The 18,634-nt window shown below is 42.6% G+C and overlaps 1 protein-coding gene, 1 long non-coding RNA gene and 2 other non-coding genes across 5 annotated transcripts in view; all 4 read right to left on the bottom strand.

Annotated features, from left to right (window-relative positions):
* Nucleotides 1-2,286: 2,286 nt before the first annotated feature.
* LOC112949664 lies at nt 2,287-5,201 on the bottom strand. Its single transcript, XR_003249847.1, has 4 exons — nt 5,176-5,201; nt 4,748-4,899; nt 4,029-4,142; nt 2,287-2,796 (listed from the first exon to the last, which is right to left on the bottom strand). It is a non-coding gene; the product is annotated as an uncharacterized LOC112949664 (long non-coding RNA).
* On the bottom strand, nt 4,209-4,298 carry LOC112949816. Its single transcript, XR_003249889.1, has one exon. It is a non-coding gene; the product is annotated as a small nucleolar SNORD12/SNORD106 (small nucleolar RNA).
* Nucleotides 5,202-5,364: 163 nt separating the features above from the next.
* LOC112949817 lies at nt 5,365-5,454 on the bottom strand. Its single transcript, XR_003249890.1, has one exon. It is a non-coding gene; the product is annotated as a small nucleolar SNORD12/SNORD106 (small nucleolar RNA).
* Nucleotides 5,455-13,404: 7,950 nt separating this feature from the next.
* The window catches only part of STAU1 (staufen double-stranded RNA binding protein 1), an 18,862-nt gene continuing 13,632 nt past the window's right edge, over nt 13,405-18,634 (bottom strand). For both annotated transcript variants that reach the window (XM_026041939.1, XM_026041940.1), the window contains exons 10-14: nt 18,536-18,608; nt 16,961-17,280; nt 16,137-16,259; nt 14,601-14,686; nt 13,405-13,961 (exon numbers count right to left, since the gene is read on the bottom strand). In XM_026041939.1, the coding sequence (XP_025897724.1) occupies nt 13,874-13,961; nt 14,601-14,686; nt 16,137-16,259; nt 16,961-17,280; nt 18,536-18,608 (690 nt within the window). In that variant the 3' untranslated portion in view covers nt 13,405-13,873. The remainder of the gene's footprint in view (nt 13,962-14,600; nt 14,687-16,136; nt 16,260-16,960; nt 17,281-18,535; nt 18,609-18,634) is intronic.

Raw genomic sequence — 18,634 nt, 5'->3', positions numbered from 1 at the left:
CTGAGGGGCCAGATAATTTAATATACCCAAGCTAAAATGGAGGCAGAGGAAACAGGGCCATGAAGAGAACCAGCAGCAACAAGTAAATGGCCTGTGTTATCCCATAAGCTAATGCAGCTGCTCAACAGATGGATCTACAAAGAATACAATAATCAACACGTGGTCAAAAAGATGACTGGGTGTTAGGAATAAAAATGTTAAGTCTTCACTGTGTATGGAAATACACATCTATTAAAAGCAACATCAGCCAGCAAAATAATCAGTGCTATTTTCCTCCCGAGGCCTCATGGCACCACAAGCGAGCGCTGTTTGAGAAAAACAAACATTTGTTTAAATCTACCAGCCCAGTGTTTGACTCCAAATTCAGAGTTTGCAAAGTTAAACAAGCACATATAGGACTGGCCGTTTCCCCTGTAGCCGATGGCAGCAACAGCTTCATCTTCGCCCCCAGCATCCTGTCCAGCGATGTCGGAGCACCACGGAGACGTTCTCGCCACGCTGGGATTGCTGTGCCTGCCTCAGGGCCGCTATGGAGCTCCCTGCAGACACAGTCTGAACAAGCTGTAAATTTAGTTTTTGTCTGGATCATGCCTGCCTCCAACCCAGCCACCAAACTCAGGCACCGGCCTCGGCCTGCAAAAGTAAGGCAAGTACTGGGGTAGGAAATGCTGTTACAGCTCTCAAAAAAGAAGCTCAGGCACAGTTTGCTTTAGACTYGGTGTTAATTCTCCCTGACTTTTATCAAAGGGCTGCACTGAGAGATTTTTCAAGTGGGTGAATATACATTCATGATCAAAGTTTGTTTTGCACTTCCCTTTTTGCCCAGGAGGCCTGGTTCATTACCTGGCTGCAATCTAGTTGTACTGTGAGGTCCACTGCAGTCCAGATGTTCTAACCATTTATGAATTACACACAATTATCTAGYCACAACCAGCTCTCTTAATGGTGCTGGGAGGAAGGCAGGGGAACGYGTGTAACAAAGGCAATGGTACAGAAAATGTGTAGGAGAAGCAGCAGGAAACCTTCCTTAAATATCTCCTCAGCCCATTACAGATTCCRTACATTTGCCCCTGGACTACTTGAGCAAGAGTAATTGTGGCCACTAGGCCCCTCGCTCAGTACTCGGCCCACATGGCCAGGTCTCCCCAGCCCAGCTCAAGCGCTGCCAGGTGGCCCTGCTCCTCAGGAACTTTATGAGGCTGCAGGGGAACTGGTTTAACCCCTCTCCTAATGGACATACCCGCTGTGCTGCTTCTCAGGAGCGGTACACAAGGAATGACTACGTCCATCATTAGGCCCRGGGTTTAATCTGAGCCTGCTGGTTTAGACACTGCAGGTTAACCTGTATCTGAATCCTTCGTGCCAGCTTGAACAGAGGGGGCTATTTACTTCATTAGCATTGCTAGCGGGATGCCCCAATCCTACCAGACTTGGGCCTGCACAAGATGCCTGTCAAGGCCTTTTTGTCCCTGCCCCACACGGGCTCTGCTGCCGGCCAGGGCAGCAGGGACAGCAGATGGAGACACCTTCCTCCTTGCAGCACTCACCTCCCTCCTTGCAGCACTCGGGCACTACTGATGCCCTCCGTGGTAATGCACATGACACACAGTATTGAGATCTTCTGTTCCCACAGACACCAGATGTGCATATTCTGGAGAGCTGCTGGAAACAATAACACTGCATCCAGAAGTCTGCAGGGTGTCAATAAGCATTTGTACCAGGATAGTCATTCCYGATGGTCGACTAATTTGCACATGCCATGAGAACAGCAGCAGTGGTTGTTCCTAGACAACCATCACCTTTCCCTAAGGCTCCTGCAGGAGGGATTTGCAGAGCCAGTGACTTCCCTGGGAACACACCAGCCCACATCTTTACCAGAGACCCTCAGTGAATGACTGCCCCACACCAGCTGCTCCCCTCCAGGAGCTCAGGGGAAACCAAGGCACAGCCCTTGACATGACAAAGCCCAAACCCATCTCTCCCTTTGGTCCAGAAGGCAGACCTGTTTGGACACAGCACAGAAGAAGGCCCTAGTGCTGTCAGTTGGCACAGACTAGCAGCCACAAGTCATAGCTATTTTCTTTTATCATGGGTCATACATAAAGACTAGCTATAATGCTATACCACCATGTCCCTCCTACCTTAAGCCAGGCACAGAGAGCAGCTCCATGGTCACTACAAAGAAGCGCTGCTGCCATCAGACTCCAAATATAAAGTTCAGCTGTTTAGAAATTGACTGTTTGAAGTATAGAAAGAGAACTGCACCTACAAGCTGAGTTCATCCACTGTTCAGATTTTATTAAACAGTAAGTGTGAAAGAGTAGAGAAACCCAGGCTGCAGCACCATGGCATCCATGAGATCCCTTCCCTGTTTTACCATCTGACAAGTGAGCRAAGCTCAGCACAAGGCCAGCCTCCCATACACCACAACTCCTTTCTGAGGAGAGGCTTCTATTCTCTGAATGCTGCAGCAAAGTAACATTAACTGCCAGATGGTGAATGCAGTTCTTGCAGGCCAAAGCACCTGCTTATATTAACCTTGCAGCAAGTTCCAGAATCCAGTACAATTAAATGCCTCCCACTGAGCAAGGAAGGAAAAACACACACCACCACCCTTCATGTGCAAGTCAGTAGGGAGYGATAAATTGATGTCCTGCCAACTACAGGGCAACGTTCATGAAGCTTGGAGAAGAGATGACAATTGCAATGCAAAGGGACTTCATTAGCAGGAGGCAGCTTCCTGCTAATACACTGAGATCACAGCAGCTCCTGGGACAGCTTCTGACRAATCTCAATCTGTCAAAAAGAAAAAAAAGCCAACATTTGTCAGTTCACTGCCTTAAACAACCCAATTACAAAGCTTCCAAAACCCCCAAACTGTTAGATGCTGAAGAGTTGTTCTGCAGACACCTGGGCACTCCTTCACTGACAAGACTCTACAAAGTGAACTTACTTAGCACTGTATTTTGGGACTTTTCTAGAACACCACTTGATAAAGAGTACACAGATCATTCATATGTGTTTTGAACTCAAGTGGGCCACACAAAAGGGTCCCACTGATGCYCTTTACAAATATGAGCTACTACAGAGACTTCAGCCTCGAAGCTGCAACTGCTCATCAGTTATTTGATGTGCAGCTACACAAGGCTCCAGCTACTGAAGCCAGTGACAGTAGCTGGTCATCCAGCAACTCTAATGTCACTGAACATCCAATGACTCAAAGTTCTGCTCATGGTGCTTGAARTGTCTGAGCTCTCAACCATTTCCATTACTTGACATTTCGTGAAAGCACGAATTCTTTCACTTTTGACTCCCAGATCCTTCATGCACATCAGGATTACACAATCATTGTTACTGGGWTACGTGCAGCAAGCACCCTCCAGTGCTGCGTGCCTTCAAAGCAGGCAGCACACACGCAACTTCCCTCAGCATACAGGTGCAATTTCCCTCAACATACAGGTGCAAGAACACACAACCACATAAGGAGCTGAGAATAAGCACCTCATGGCAGCAGACAGTCTGGCTAAATCCCAGTTTGTGTGAGCACTGTCAATCTGATGAAGGAGGTACAAGGTCACCATATACCACAAAACAACAGTTGCTCTTTATGTTTGTGATTGTGATTTTTTTTATTCTGTGAAACTTTGTGATTTTTGAAAAATCTTCATGCCCTTAACTACTGATAATTTAACTACTGATAAAACATTACCCTTTTCGGAAAGATAGTAAAGGAAAACGTAGGCAGACGGCAACGCTCAACATTTCGTATATACTTAAGCAAGTCTCCAAGACACTACCACTGGCTCCAGGCTCCTCACCTGCCATCTTTAGAGACCAAGGAATATGAAGAACAGAAGGCTTTGAAGGGCCCCCTGCTACAGTTTTGTAATATTTAGGCKAATGCTTGAATCTACACATCATAATGAAGGATCAAGTGAGAATAACCTGACAAAACATCTTAGAAAAAAACCCTTAAAACCTAAGAAACAAACAATTTGAGTAAACGGAAGAACAGATTAAAGACTTACCAATCCTCTTTGGCAGCAGCTCAAGCGTTGTGGAGCTGCCTCCCTTCTGCAGTTACAACCTTCACAGCAGGTGCCCTGCAGGCCCAAGACTGGTCTGTCTGCTCAAGCCTAGGACTGAAGCACAGGGAACACTCAGCACCAAGCCCGGAGGGAGGACACAGGGCACAGCAGCCCTTCCCTGCTGGTGTATCAGACAAGATCTGGCTAGTGATGAGGAATCAACACTGTCGCTCTGATGGGGAAAAAAGTCTGGTCATCATGTACACCAGCAAGTCACCACTAGTTTATACGGCTGCACATCCATTGTGCCCATGAGAAATGCTCATTCTCTGCACAGCAAATACACCTGCACCAAGTGAACTCATGCAAAACAGCTGGCCAACTAAGCAGGCACATGAGAACAAAAAATCCTGCAAAACACAAGAGAAATAAGCACTTTAAGATAGGCCACCTGGGGCAAAAGAAGAGACTGCTGAGATCACAAGCAAGAAAGGAAGCATCGAGCAATGCAAACTGAGGTGCTCTTATAGGCCCAGCTTTCAGAGCCATGCTAGGTTTGTACCTTCACTGTGTGAAGGCAGCACCATGWTGAGCAGTAGATTCCCTAAGCTACCAGACGCCACGTGGAGGAAATTGCTGGGCCATGAAGACACGTGGCTTCCTCTGCAAGCAGTACTGCCCATCTGCCAGCGAGCGGCAGAGCGGACTCCRTAACTCACCAGCGCCTCTTCCCAAGGGATCCGCTCAGCCAGGCACCAGCGCCTCTCCCCAAGGGAGCTGCTCAGCCAGGCAGGCTCTGGCCCCTGCACCRCAGGCTGCCCAGGTCTCCATGCTGCATGGCCTCGTCCTCAGCCCCCCGGACACGTGGCACCTGCAGGGACAAGGAGCTGTGACCCCAYTGTCCCGAGCACCCGCTCCCTGTCACCCTGGCCCTGCTCACTGTCCCCCCCTGCCCCTCGSACACCCTGCCATGGGGCGATGCTCCTGCTTTGGGAACTCTCTGTGCATGATGCCCCAATATTCAGGCTAATACTGAAGTCTACGTATCAGTCAAGCCTCCATAGAGACATATTAACAAAACATTTTGTAAGTCACTTCCTTGCAAAAATATTTCTTTTCCAGGGTTTAACAGRGCACAAAGACTTACCGGCCACCTCTGGCGGCGGCTCAGGCTCAGGCATGACGGCAACACCAGGCCCCATTCCAGGCTGCTGCTGCCCTCACCGCGGGTCCCGGCAGGCCCGAGCCCACGTCACCTCCGCACCAGCCTGGGGCTGAAGCAAAGSGAACACTCAGCACCAATTCCGCGGGGCACGCGGCACGGCAGCCCTGCCCTGCTGGTGCATCAGACAGGACCTGGCTAGCTGTGAGGAATCAACACTGTCGCTCTGATGGGGAAAAAAGTCTGGTCATCACGTACACCAGAGATCGCCGCCATGCGGCRGGGCGCAGCGGGGCCCGGGGAGGCCGAACCGGCACCGCACGGGGCGAAMCCCCCCGGAAAACCCACTCGTGGATAGGCTGCGCCCGGGGAACCGCCAACCAGGCCAAGGCGGCAGGGAAAAAACCCACCTCGCCCGGCGCCTTCCCGCACACCACCACTCACCTCAGCCGCCGCGGAGCAAGAGACTGGGCCGGGCCCGTGCATGGTGCTTTATAGGGGCGGTTCGGACCGCCCCGGACCGCCCCGCTCCGCCCCGCTCCGCCCCGCTCCGCCCCGCTCCGAGGCGGGCGCCGTCGCCATGTTGGCCTCGTGCACGCGGCTTCCCGCGCTGCCGCGGCCCCGCAAGCCGCCATTCCGGCCACATCTCAAGAAAAAACACTTGGAAAAAGTGAATTCAGACAAGGGGACCTGGAGGGGCTGCTGATGCGCTCGCCAGGCCGCTCTCGGTGGGGTGCTCATGTGCGCTGGGGCCACAGGGTGGCCAGTCTCCCCTGTGCGCCTCCATTTGGGGGGCACAGTTCACCCTGTGATACCCGAGAGACAGCACAACACAACGTTTCACAAGCAGGAAAGTTTCAGAGGTTTAAATCGGAAAAGCAGTGTGCTGCTTTGGGCTTGGAGCCTTGATAATTGCTGAAATGCTTTGCCAGCATGGGAAAATACATATATAGGGKTTTTTTTAGAAGAAAAATCCAAGGGTCTGCAACATTTAGGGATTTTTCCACAGGCGTGTGAGGCGTTTCCAAACACAGTGGCAAAATCAGCTCTATGACCCACTGACATTTTACCTCAGGTTTTAGTATCCAACACACTTATCATGTCACCAGGTCAAGATGAAAGTTCATTTAATACCTGCTGCAGCTTCTCTGCCAGCTCCAATGCACATTGTGGGAGGCCAAAACTTGAAAGCACCATTTAATTGACAGAAAATTAGCTTAAATGGTAGGACCAATTGAATTTAAGTCTTCCCTTCTGAAGAACAATTCTCAGAAATCAGATGCTAAWTGAAATAAAACATAGTTGTTTCAGCTGGACAAGTGTTAAGGGCTAAATTTCTAAGACAAAATATTAGAAAATAGGAACACATCATTTGAAACCCAAGGACCATCACTGCTTCCTGCCAGTGAACATAGGAACGGGCTGAGAAGATGGAAGATGGTCTGTGGCCCGTTGGTTTTAAATTGTCAAACAGGTCCTAAGCAAAGCTCAGAGAAAACACTCGTCATTGTCCTTGCTCTCCCGATCTGCAAACTCAACAGCATGGGTATTTTACTCAGCATTAAGAGGGACCTCGATGGTCATTTTACTCAGCATCAAGAGGGACCTCGATGGTCACAGACATGCAAACTGCATCACGTTCCTGTTGTACCACTTGTCACATCACACCCAAAGAAAAAGAGCTGTTACTTTGGGATCAAACTTGTGACTAAGAAGGGATCTGTGAAAAGAGAACTGGACTAAACCAGTCTAAAGGTCAATGGGCACTGTAGGATCAGTGGCAGGAGTGGCTGATGGTGCTAGAAATGTGATGAAACGTGAAGAAAACAAGAGAAGACATAGCAAAATTGTAAAGTAGCCTGCAAGCATATAACCRAGTCCCACCTGAAAATCTGTGCAGGGAAGCTACAGGAGACACTGTGGAATAAGTCTGTCTTGTTTAATTCACTTATTTATCTTGTAGGATCTAAAATACATAGTGCTGTGCATGTACATACATAGACGTTACAGGATGTTTGGCATACTGCTGTGCAAGTCAGCTACCACTGAAATGCTTTTTCCTACTGAAATGTGTCTGTAGGCAACTATTTCTTGAGAGCAGCTTATCAAAAAGGACTTGTGCARTAAATCACAATCCCATTAACCCAAGTTGAAGAACACCAAAAGATGAAARGACAATCAAAGGAAGGACATTTTAAGAGGATTACCAGGAAAGCTAATCTTGTTATACTGTAAACTCATATCACATGCACCATTCTAAAGGAACTGTAAATATGATCTGTGTTCCCTAGCTTGGCAGGAAAAGAGAAATGGAAAAGGCTCAGATGTTAAATAACTGTAGCACAGCTTAGAATGGAATTTTGTTGATTTCCATGACTACTTCTGGCAGAAACATTGAAAAATGCTGGTGAGATGAACTTGTAACTSAGGCTGGGTCTCATCCTTGCAAGACTTGTGTCTGCTTTCAGGTCCACCTGGAAGAGCCATGCAGGACACATCATGCTGTCTAACATTGCTCAGAGTAGTCAAAGCTGATATAGTAATATGTCCTGTGATGACAGTATTGCAGCAGCTGGAGGATATTTTTATATCATAAACAATCACATGGACATGTTTTCAGCTGCTTCTCTGTGCCAACTTTGAGTATTAACAGAATCATAATGGTTGGAAAAGACCAAGCGGTGAACCAGTCACCGCCACGCCTGTTAAAATGTGTTCCTAAGTGCCTCATCTACACATTTCTTGAACATAGAACCATTCTTGTTCTCAAGTGCCRAAAGAAGGGGAAACAAGATCTAAAAAGTCTTTCTGACAGGCCCCCCCAAAAGACCTTGCTGATCTCTGTGGGATCATGAGGTGATTCATGTGCCAGCCTCCARTGGCTTTTGACCTGAGGCCTCTGACTTCCCAATATGCCGATCAAAACTAAACTCCAGCACCAAATGCTCTGATATTTAGGACATTCACAGTAGATATTATAGTTTTCCTGCATAAAACACAATTTTCTAACAGACTTAAAAAACAAACAAACAAAAAAAAAAACCACAAAAAGCCATCTCGCCTGAACTGTCAGGTCATCAATTTCACCGTGGAACACTATGGTAATAAAAATACACCAGCTGGCACACTGACAGCAAGTTAAAAATATATTTATAAGCATCTGCCAAATCATTACACTAATCTTCTAGAATAAGAAAATTCCAAACACAAACTCCACAGAATGGATTAAATGGCAACAAGAAACAAAACTGCCATCAGTGTAATCTAGCTTGTGGCTAAGATTGGAAATAAATGAAGAGAGCGACCCAGTTGAGCTGCAGCAGAACAGACCTTAGGGAAATGGATTCACATTTACCAATATAATAGGCTTATACACATGTAAATGAAGTTCTCTCTTTTGCTCCTACTAACCAGTAAGGCTTTCCTTCCAAAATGYAGAAATGGATCACGAGCACGTGGCAGCTGTAGTGGGAATGTGAGGCCAATTTGCAGCAGCACATTTAGAGGTCAGCAGCTCCCACAGCACTCACAGAATCCAAGAGTTCATTTTCTTAGGACCACGAATCTCCGAGGCTGCAGTACTGCAGGGTACCCCTGCACGGAGTCTCTTCATGAGTCAGAATATTCCACCTTGCAGAACTGTCTCCATCACTGATTTAATGCATTTGTTCCTGCCTGGCCTTAAAACAGATCAAAATATTTTACAGTGTTTCCAYGCTTGGAGAAACCATTTAAAAAGGAGACACAGAAAATACCAGCAACTGTTCAAAGAGCCCCACACAGCCCTGACTGCAAGCGTAGCTCTGTTTCCAGTTCGGAAGAACACATCCTGAAATATTCTGCTAGCATATTTTTCTAAGGCAGGAAAGATATTTCCTACGTCTAATGGATGCAGGAATCTGTCCAACAAGAGTCAGTCTTGAAGCTGCTTTTAAGAGATTTTTTTTTGTTGCTGGGGTAGGATTTCAGGGAAAGAAGGGGAAAAGAGTAAGCATCTTTATGAAATAAAACCACTAGTAAGAGGCTAGGGCTGAGTAGCACTACGTAGCTAAAAGCTAAAACGTTTTCTGAGTGGCAAGTGCCAACAAAAATCACGTATTTTATAAGATTCATATGTAGAAGAGAAAGAAAGAAAAGTAAATCCAAGAAAACCTGGAARCAATGGCAGAATTTACGAGGACCTTGGAAACGTCGCTCGGGGAGGCGCCTGGTGCCCCCCTCGCCGGGCAGCCCTCTGGCCGCTTGCTGGGCTCTGCTGACACAGCAGCGGAGGCGCTGGAAGCAGCACATTTCCTTCAGGCTTTTATCCACTTCAGTAATGAAATAATGTGATGGCTGCACGTTTTAAGTAGATGCACAGGAGCTTACGCATTAACAAGCTTTAAAGAGAAACATTGACAGACTTTTTATGCAAATACAAGGGCAGTTTCACTTATACTGAAGCTCATTTACTGCAGTCTCCTGACGGAGGTTGTTTTCAGTGATGCCTTTCCCAGTTTCTCCCTGCTCTTCTCCCCATTAAAATCAAGCTGCTGTGTGACAGCAGCAGTGAAAGCAGCAATGAAAGCAGTACTTAACAGTCAGCTCACAGCACCTATGCTGACAATGCTGTACTTTACTGCAGTTTTAAAATGTTAAGTACAGCAGTTTGGGAGATTTCTCCCATATTGAAATGGGGGAGACGGAGATGAGCATCTGTACAGATGACCAGTTGTCCCCAAGTGACTTTTGCATTTAGACTTTGACACAGAGCATATCAGAGGTTTTGTCCTTAACGGAGGGCTGGAATCATCTCCTTACAGGACACTAATCTTCCTTCAGCTAAAAGAAGCTTTTAAACATAAAAGGGAATATATCGTCTGCTTGGAAACAGCAAAGATAATGGAAGAAGGCTAGCGTGGGATGAACGTACTGAAAGCAGTCTCTGTGAAGGATATTTTCTGCATCATTAACACAGGACATTCAAGATMTAAAACATCTATTAGCAGGATGCAAAAAAAAATACTAGGAAATTGGAAGGGAGAGAGTGCTTGTAATTTAAAAGCTTATAGGTTTTTTCATTGCTGATCACATACAGTTTATTGTGTTAGGATAATGCTAGTGGTATATAAAAATTATTCCTTTAGTTAAGAGTATATAATGTATTCTTGGATAAGTATGATTCACCATCAGTATGTCTTTAGTTCCAATTCTGAGATCAAATCAATAATCTAGGTATTTCAGTTTGCTTCAACCACTTGCTCCTCAGTTTCTGGGTTTAATAAGTGGAAATTCGGAATGAGCAGACAAGGGGAGATAATGGTGAATATTTTCAGACTAGAAGCAACCTCTGGAATAGCATTTCTTCATCTAGAGGTAAACRGAGATGCAACCTGAGTAAGACCAGAAGCCTTTAAGGACGTTAAGGAAGATATTCTGTTGACTCACTGGGTGTGTTGTTTTTATCTGCAGACTTTCAAAATAAAAGCACTGAGACATGAGCAGTTGTTTCACAAAACCAGACGATACGTACACTGCTCCTTGCTGGAGTACAGTACAGCTACATTTTAGCTCTGATATTACTTAAATTTTATATTACTTAAATATTACTTAAAACCTCAACTGAGTTCTTTCAGAGAGCATAATCCTAATGAAATACCAGCTGTCTAGTCTTAACAAAACACCGTCTATTTGACACAAGGCAAGCCAGCATTAAAGCTTCAGCAATAGCACTGTAGTTCCAGCTAGGGCTGACTGCAAAACAAAATTCCATTTCAAAAATCACTTGAAGGTATGGGAGTGGATTTTAATATTATGGAACACTAGCTACCACAGCGATCCAGACTGGGTCTCATTTTGTAGGCACGTTTTAGCCATCCTACACATCAGTATTCTCAAAAATAAATTTTATACAAGTCCTCCAGGATCCACCATTCTCATTTGCAGGAAGAAATCATGAGAAGCCATGAGATTCTTATTGCTCTCTTTGGAGAGTCAGGATTTTCTAGCAAAATATTCTACTTAAAAAAAAAAAAAAAAAAAAAAATCCCTGACCAATTACCGTTGTTCCCCTTTTTCTTTGAGTCTTGTAGCCACATTAAGCCACATTTCAGCTGCTTATGTAGAGCACCGGAGCAGGTCTTTGCAGGTCTTCAAAGGAAGAGTAGCACAATGTAATTCTTTTGACAAAAGCCATAAATGCAGCTACATACTTGTAAGAAAMGTCACAGAGAAGCAGTGCAAATGAAAGCTACAAGAATGGAAACATTATCTTAAGGCTTTGACATTTTAGAAGGCTGTACTGAGACCTTTCTCGCTGCTACCAGACAACTAAGACCTGATGCCTCAAGCCTGTCAAAGTCTAGACACTGGGAAGGGTGTAAGCAAACAGGATGTATTCTCTGGTGAAGAAAAAAATAACAGCTAAGCTGCTTGGTCACTGCTGACCCTATYGACAAGCTGAAATACTAGAAAATGAACACAGACTGTTTCCAAATTCTGGGTTCCAAAATTCTTGGCAACTTTTGAGCTTTTATGCTCTGCATTGGCTTTCAGAGGTAGAATGAACAGACAACTGAAAAAGCTCCCAAAGAGCACAAATCATCATTGYACTTCACATTTAACCACCTCTTTATTAACTGTATGGACTGCCTGCTTATTGTTTACCTCAGATGTCACCTGAGCACCAAATACTGTCTGCTTGTTTAATAAAGTTAGTTTCCATGTAAGAAGTTTTGTACATTATTGTGTTTGTAGCATGGACTGGAATTCAGTAACAAGGCTTTTCTGTCACATCACATCTAACGTCACCCAAGTGATCTGCCTCCTCAGCTACAAGTTACTAGAACCCCCTGGGATCAGATCCTTCTTCCACACTTCCAAGGCTTAAAGGCAGCCCCGTCAAACTTAAGGGGACCATCTATACCACTACAAAGTATATGTTTTCTGATATAAATTGTTTGCTAAGTAATTTCTAAGTTGTAAGAATTTGCAATACAAAGCCTCAGCCTAGCAAGTTTCTTTTAATTTTTAAATGTACAGCATTTTAGTTCTACAAATGTAAAAAAAAAGAAAAAATTACAATGTTTTTTGCGCTTATAATGATCAAAATCAACTTGATTCAGTAAAATTTGGTATGTAGTTAGTGTCCTCCACTTACTTTTGCTAATGCTAATAAAATGGCCGAGACATTCCGGTTTGCGAGACTGCAGGTACCGTAACTGCTTTCTGCTGCAATTACTGCCCACGCTGCACGCGGTTGATTAGGAAGTGCTCCTACAGGCAACCAGTTAAATACACATTTAAGGTAGTTCACATCCAAATGATACACTGTCATATGTCAGTCTATGATGCCATTTTCTGTTGCTAGAAGGAAAGTTTTGTTTCCTTTTTAAAGTACTACCCTCAAAAAATGACTAAGTACAAGGCAAGGTTATGACTCAAATTACAAGCAAACAAGGAAACTTAAAAGTAGAGACTTAAGCTCTGAAATTGCTCCAACCTGTTGCACCAGGTTTCTTTTTGGAATTGTAACTTTAGCTTAAGCTCCCATTAATACAGTTGCACTAACACATTGTGGCACAAATAACAAAGTGCACCCACATTACTTTTGAATTTCCTTGACCTTGCCAGTTTGTCACATCCTCCACATTACAGTTACTCCATAACTTTACAATACTGCCCGTACTATATCACAAGCATTTCAAATCCTATAAAAAAAGCAGCCCCTGTAGCGGCATACAAGAATAAATTAACCCAAAAAATTTAGTATTACCATTTATTGGTGACAAACACTACGTTTTACTTACATTCCATGGGGAGAAAAAATTCCAGCGTAAACAATGAACTGAAGCAGTACTTAACTTGCAAGGCTATCGTGCTTTACCTGGACCATATGCAAAAAACTTTATTGCGCACAGGTCAGTGCGCAATAACACAACATCAAAAGCAACACAGTTTATATATAAACATAGGTATTTTTTTTCAGCCCTACATGGAGATGTAATTAAACAGTATAAAGCACTCAAGGAAAATCAATCTGCAGTTTTATATGCACTACATTGAGATCATATCCTGTAATGTAGTGAGCTGTGTGCCAGCTGTACACACAATCCTTAAAACATAGATCAGAGATCATTTGAACTCATGTCGCATTCAAGTTCCCCTACCCCCGCTCAAAAAAAAAAAAAAAAATTAAACAAAAGCAAAACAAAACCAAAAAACTAGAAATTAACCAGAAATGATCAAAGTTTAAAATTCCTAAAGTGTTGTAATTCATTCAACCGTTGGAAAAATAAGCTAGATTTGTGGAAATATTGAACTTTTAAAAATGATGGGCACACAATTTGTTTCCAGTGAAACATTGCTATTTCAATAAAAACAAAATAACCACATACATGGATATGATCTTCCCAAGTTAGTTCACAGATAACATGTCAGTCTCAGAAGACAAAGTTTCTAAACTGTGCTATTGTTCTAGATACAATTAAGAAACTTTTAAATGAAAATTTTATAGTGTCATTTCAATCAAAACAACATAATGAAACTAAAAATTTATCACTGTTTGAAGAAAAAGCAACGGTTATGATTTAGACACTACAGTAGGTTGTAAAGACTGTAGCACTCTAAAACAGTTAGGTTACATTAATAGGAAGCATTTGATTTTCTCTGGTGCTTTCACGTATGGGTCCAGTCAAAAGCCTTTTTAGGCAGTGCTGTCCAGTGTTTGTCCCAAAGTGTTTGAGTTAGCCGGTTTGAGAAGAGGGTCACTTTCCATTTCTTGTTTCACACATCTGCAAATGAGAAAACACTTCTTACTTAGAATAATATAAAACAATTTCCACCATCACCAAAACACTTCTAAACCACACACGATTTGATGCACATACTACAATTTGTTTGTATATAACTTTTTTAATTAGTACTTTGCTAGCTTCACTAYTTCAGTAGGTTAGGTAACAACAGTCAAATTTGTTTTTTTCTCAAAGGAAATAATTTGCAAACCGTGCAGGTCTGTTGTGCTGAAAGGAAGCTGTGAAACTTACATTCTTTACAATTTACACACAAAAGATTTCTAGAAAAAGAGGTGCAGCTCTAACACTTAAGCACCCTGAAGAGCACACTATTTACAAAACTGTAGAACTAGTTTAAGCAGAGACATCCCCAATCAGAATTGCTGTATTATCATAGCCAGTACATTTTAGCCACTTGTCCCTGCACTGAGCCTAGTCGCTTACAGTTGACACATTAAAATTATAAGCTTGATTATAAAACCTACCCTCTCGGCCTTCCCAAGAAGATAAGAGCCCTTGGTATTTTAAGTTCTCTGGCAAAGAAAAGCCCTCACATTTTGTTTAACACATCATAAGGTCACAGCTTTCCATTAATGCAAGGGAAACTCAATGTGTCACAATCAACTGCTTTTCACTCACACAGACATTGGTCCATTTCCTGTTCTTGGCATCTCTGTGGTTTGTTGGTCCAACTCAGACAGCAACTTTAAAATGTTCAATGCAGCCTAAAGAAAAGAGACAGAATTCAGGAATCTAACTTGTATCCATATATTTTATTTGGAAGAGGCATGACTAAAATTCACTTACAACAGAGCAAATATTCTAACTTCGGGAGTATATTTATTAAGATGAGAAATTCTGGTGAAAAAATGGGCTGTAAAATTTCATCTTGTTACGTTACATTCTACAATGGTGGTGTGGCTACAGGGTTCCTACTGGTTTTATCAGTGGGAAAAAAAAATTCTGCAGTATTATTAGTAACTTGGGAAAAGATGCTGAATTAGTAATGGCTGAAACTGTAGAGAGATTAGGTAAAGAACATTAACATGAACAGAAACAAAAAGTCCTTTTGTGGAGAAAGGAAAGAAGTTATGCAAGAATCTGAAATTAAATACAGAAAAGGCACATGTGGCTAATTCAAAAGCAGAGCATCTGAAGAGAGGAAGGTCCTCACATTGGTGCAGTCACATTTAACCTGCAAAGCAGCAGTCATTTTCCCTTTWCCTATTACACTGACTTGTGTGCTTAGTATTGCAGGAGCTCTTTACCAACAGCATGTAGAGATGGGTGTAAAAATACCTGAATTAAGTGGCAATTGTATCAAAGAAATCTCTATCAAAATATAACCATTATAAGATTATACTTATCAATTAGTACAAAAATTAAGCTTCTTTTATATATATATATATAAAAAACTGTATTTACATATTACAATCTATTATTTTAGTTAGTTTGCAGTCTACATAGCTCACCACTGGATACCAAAAGAACTAAATACTTTTCAAATTGCAGTAGTGCACATATTGCCAACAATATGCAAGGTATTTTATAGACTGACCTGAAGACCAAGTCCCTTACAGTTTACAGTCTAGAAGATTCATTCTTTCACAAAGAAATATTTCAGCTACTGTTAATAAAAGATCTTCTTTATAAATGAAGTTTAACAGATTTACAGTGTCTATCTAATGGTGAACTGCATTTCTTTCATTCTGGATTCTGTTCCAGCAGAAAGTCTGGTAACATGAACAAGAGTATTACAGTTCCTAGTGAGATATCAGCCCATTAGAGAAAAATAAAACAGTGACAAGTTTTTTATATTTTAAAAGCTCTTTATATAGACTCATTACTAATTGCTCGTGTAACAAATAGCAAGGTAAAGCAAACGCATTTTGTGCAGACCAGAATTGTAAGTGTATATTAAGCATCTTAAAGATTACATCTACAGAGTATTAGATTGCAGTATTATTCCTTTGTTATTTCAGCAAATTTTGATCTATTAGACAAAGTTTAGCCAAAAAGTTGTACAACATTTTATTTATAAAATAAAACAAAACTGCCATTTAATATGGCATCTTGGGCTATTGGTTCACAGAAGTCCCTGTGCCTTAGCTCCCCTTAGTGCCCCTTATCGCACAGAAATCTACAGAGAAAGTGTTGGGGTAACACTCATCATACCATGTCGTGGCAAGATTCTACGTCCTTTCCAATTCCATGGCTGATCAGTGGTGGCTGAGAGGAACAGTTTATAAGAGATACAAACTCATTCTTGTTATTTTTTGGAAAGTCTTTGTATTCAACCTGAAAAAAAAAAAAAAAACCCCATGAAGGAAACATATCATTTGCTAGAGATTTTCTGCCCATATATGAAGCCAAAATCCCATTTACACTTGATCTCTCTGTTAACCAGTAGGTATATTTTGAAGCCTGATTACACTTGCAATAGTTTGAGTAATCCTGACAGCTTTCCAAGTCCTCTGAATAAAAGTCACTATATAAAAATGACTGCTGCTGCAAGCTGTATTCTGATTATAGCTACCTGCATTTTAATTTTTTCCTATTATACAATTATTGTCCATGCAGCTCCTTTAATATATTTATCAAGTAACTAAAATTCAATTCTCACTAGAGGGATTAAACAAAAAATGCACAATTTACAGCAAATATTAATTTATCAAAGATTTTTTCAAAGAACTGAATTCAGATCAGCCAAGTTTGAGTTCACATTACATTCCCACTTCTTGAAAATTCTCAGAAAATGTTATTTTCAATTGCATTCTTCAAATAGACTCCCAAGTAGCACTGAATTAATGCTGAGGATGGAGTACAGATCTGCATATTTGAGTATTAAATAAAGAACTGGGAATTTTACTATGCCTCCTGGGTGAAGCGAAATGTTTACGTGAACTTCRGCTTAACAGTCTCAGAATAACTCAAGTCAATAGCAGAAGCAAAGAAGCTTTAAAACAAACAACAGGCCTGRGACTGGATTGAACATTTACCTGGATTCCTTGAACATTGGAAAGAAAGTCCAGCTGCTCAGAGGGCCTAGTAAGTGGTCCGTGGGGTACGTGGCCTGACGAGTTGCTATTTTTCAATATGGTCTCAGCAGTAGGAGAAGTACCACCATACAGTAGCTCTCTAGCAATCATTGCTGTTACTGTAGCCTTGGCAGGATTTGGGGCTGCCCTACTGAACTCTTTGGTGTGGTGTCCTTGATTGGCTCCTACAGCTTGTGCAACCTCGGGGACCATGGGAAGAATTCCAGCGGGAAGCTGCTGATGGCTGAGATAAGGCATCCTAAACTCGTCGTCTTTACTACCTAGAGAGAGGCACAGATTAAACAGATGCTAGGTATTTCTGTGAGGTCTGTGCAGGTGCACGGAATCACCTGAAGTGCAAGCACTTTTGATTTTTTCTTTTTCAAATTACTTTTGAAACACTAACAAACTTAATGAACTCAATTCACCTTTACTGGGTCACCTCCATCAAGACCGAGTTTGCTTACTGAATAACTGATTTGGGGTAACACCTGCTTCTGCCAAAGGAGCACATTTACCTCCAGGAGCAATTTCTGCAGGTTAGTCAAGCTTACCGACACCTCAGACAGGTGCAATCACATTCTAGACGTATCTTTTGGTTTCAGAATCTGTTATTTCATCACTTAAACTGTAGAAGCAAATAATGACACCACAAAATTGTCAGCGCCACTGTTGAATGTTGTAAAGACAGTGACAAGACAGTCCACAAACATTATGCTCTACATGGTCAAAACTTAGAGCAGGTTGGTAAGACTGAAAGTAAAACCAGCACAGTATGAAAAAAGTAGGAGTCACTACAGCAAATATTTAACCTCTAGCAACTGATTGCAAGTTATTGACACTGTGGCATAAATTAGATTTAAGGACAGCAATAATTTTTTTACAGGGAACTCATGTAACACAGAAATGTGAAAAATTCAAGAGGTGTGCTTAAGAAAGATGAGGAAGACATTGCCACTGGAATAAAAACAGGAGTCATTGTTACGGCAATTGAGCTGTTACAAGCCTAAGGAAGAAAGCCAAAATCTGTAGATGGGAAAAAGGGGGATACAAAGCAGGGATGGCAATGTTTGAGTAAGAAGCCAGGAAGTTTATTTCATTTCTGCTGATGATCTAAGCAGCCCATTCCCTTGACCAGAGTCAAGCCAGGTCCCAAGAATTCCCTCTTGCACTAGAAAGCCCTAGATCCTGATTAAAGGCTGCCTAAACATCCCTCGGATATTGCCTTTCAGGCAGTAAGCCGGGAAGCTGCAGGTAGCAGCAGCTGAACCTCTACCAACTGCTCAGACAACACACTAGCRCAAATTTCCTTTTTGCTTATCCATCTCCTTTCCCCACCGAGCAGGTGTCCAAGCAAGCCAAATACTGCCTGACTGGGAGGGAATACACACTTTGGGATGTGACCCAAACTCTCCCAGGGTGTGGATCTTGTCTGCAGGATGGCAAGTGCCAACCTTTCCTCTTGATAGAGCCGATGAGACTGAGAAGCTTATCTTAAATACACACCCTAACACTTCTTTCAGAAATGCCACTTACTAGATGAAGTCTCTTCAGAACCTGGCTCAAAAAAGGTTACTTTTCGTCCATCACCTGTTTTCTTCAGTGGTGTCTAAAAGAAAAAAAAAAAAAAAAAAA

This window comes from Nothoprocta perdicaria, unplaced genomic scaffold (genome assembly GCF_003342845.1).
Source record: "Nothoprocta perdicaria isolate Ctin4 unplaced genomic scaffold, notPer1 scaffold_3, whole genome shotgun sequence".
Lineage (NCBI taxonomy): Eukaryota > Metazoa > Chordata > Aves > Tinamiformes > Tinamidae > Nothoprocta > Nothoprocta perdicaria.
Note: the sequence above shows the minus strand (reverse complement) of the source record. Positions and strands in the feature narration are given on the sequence as shown.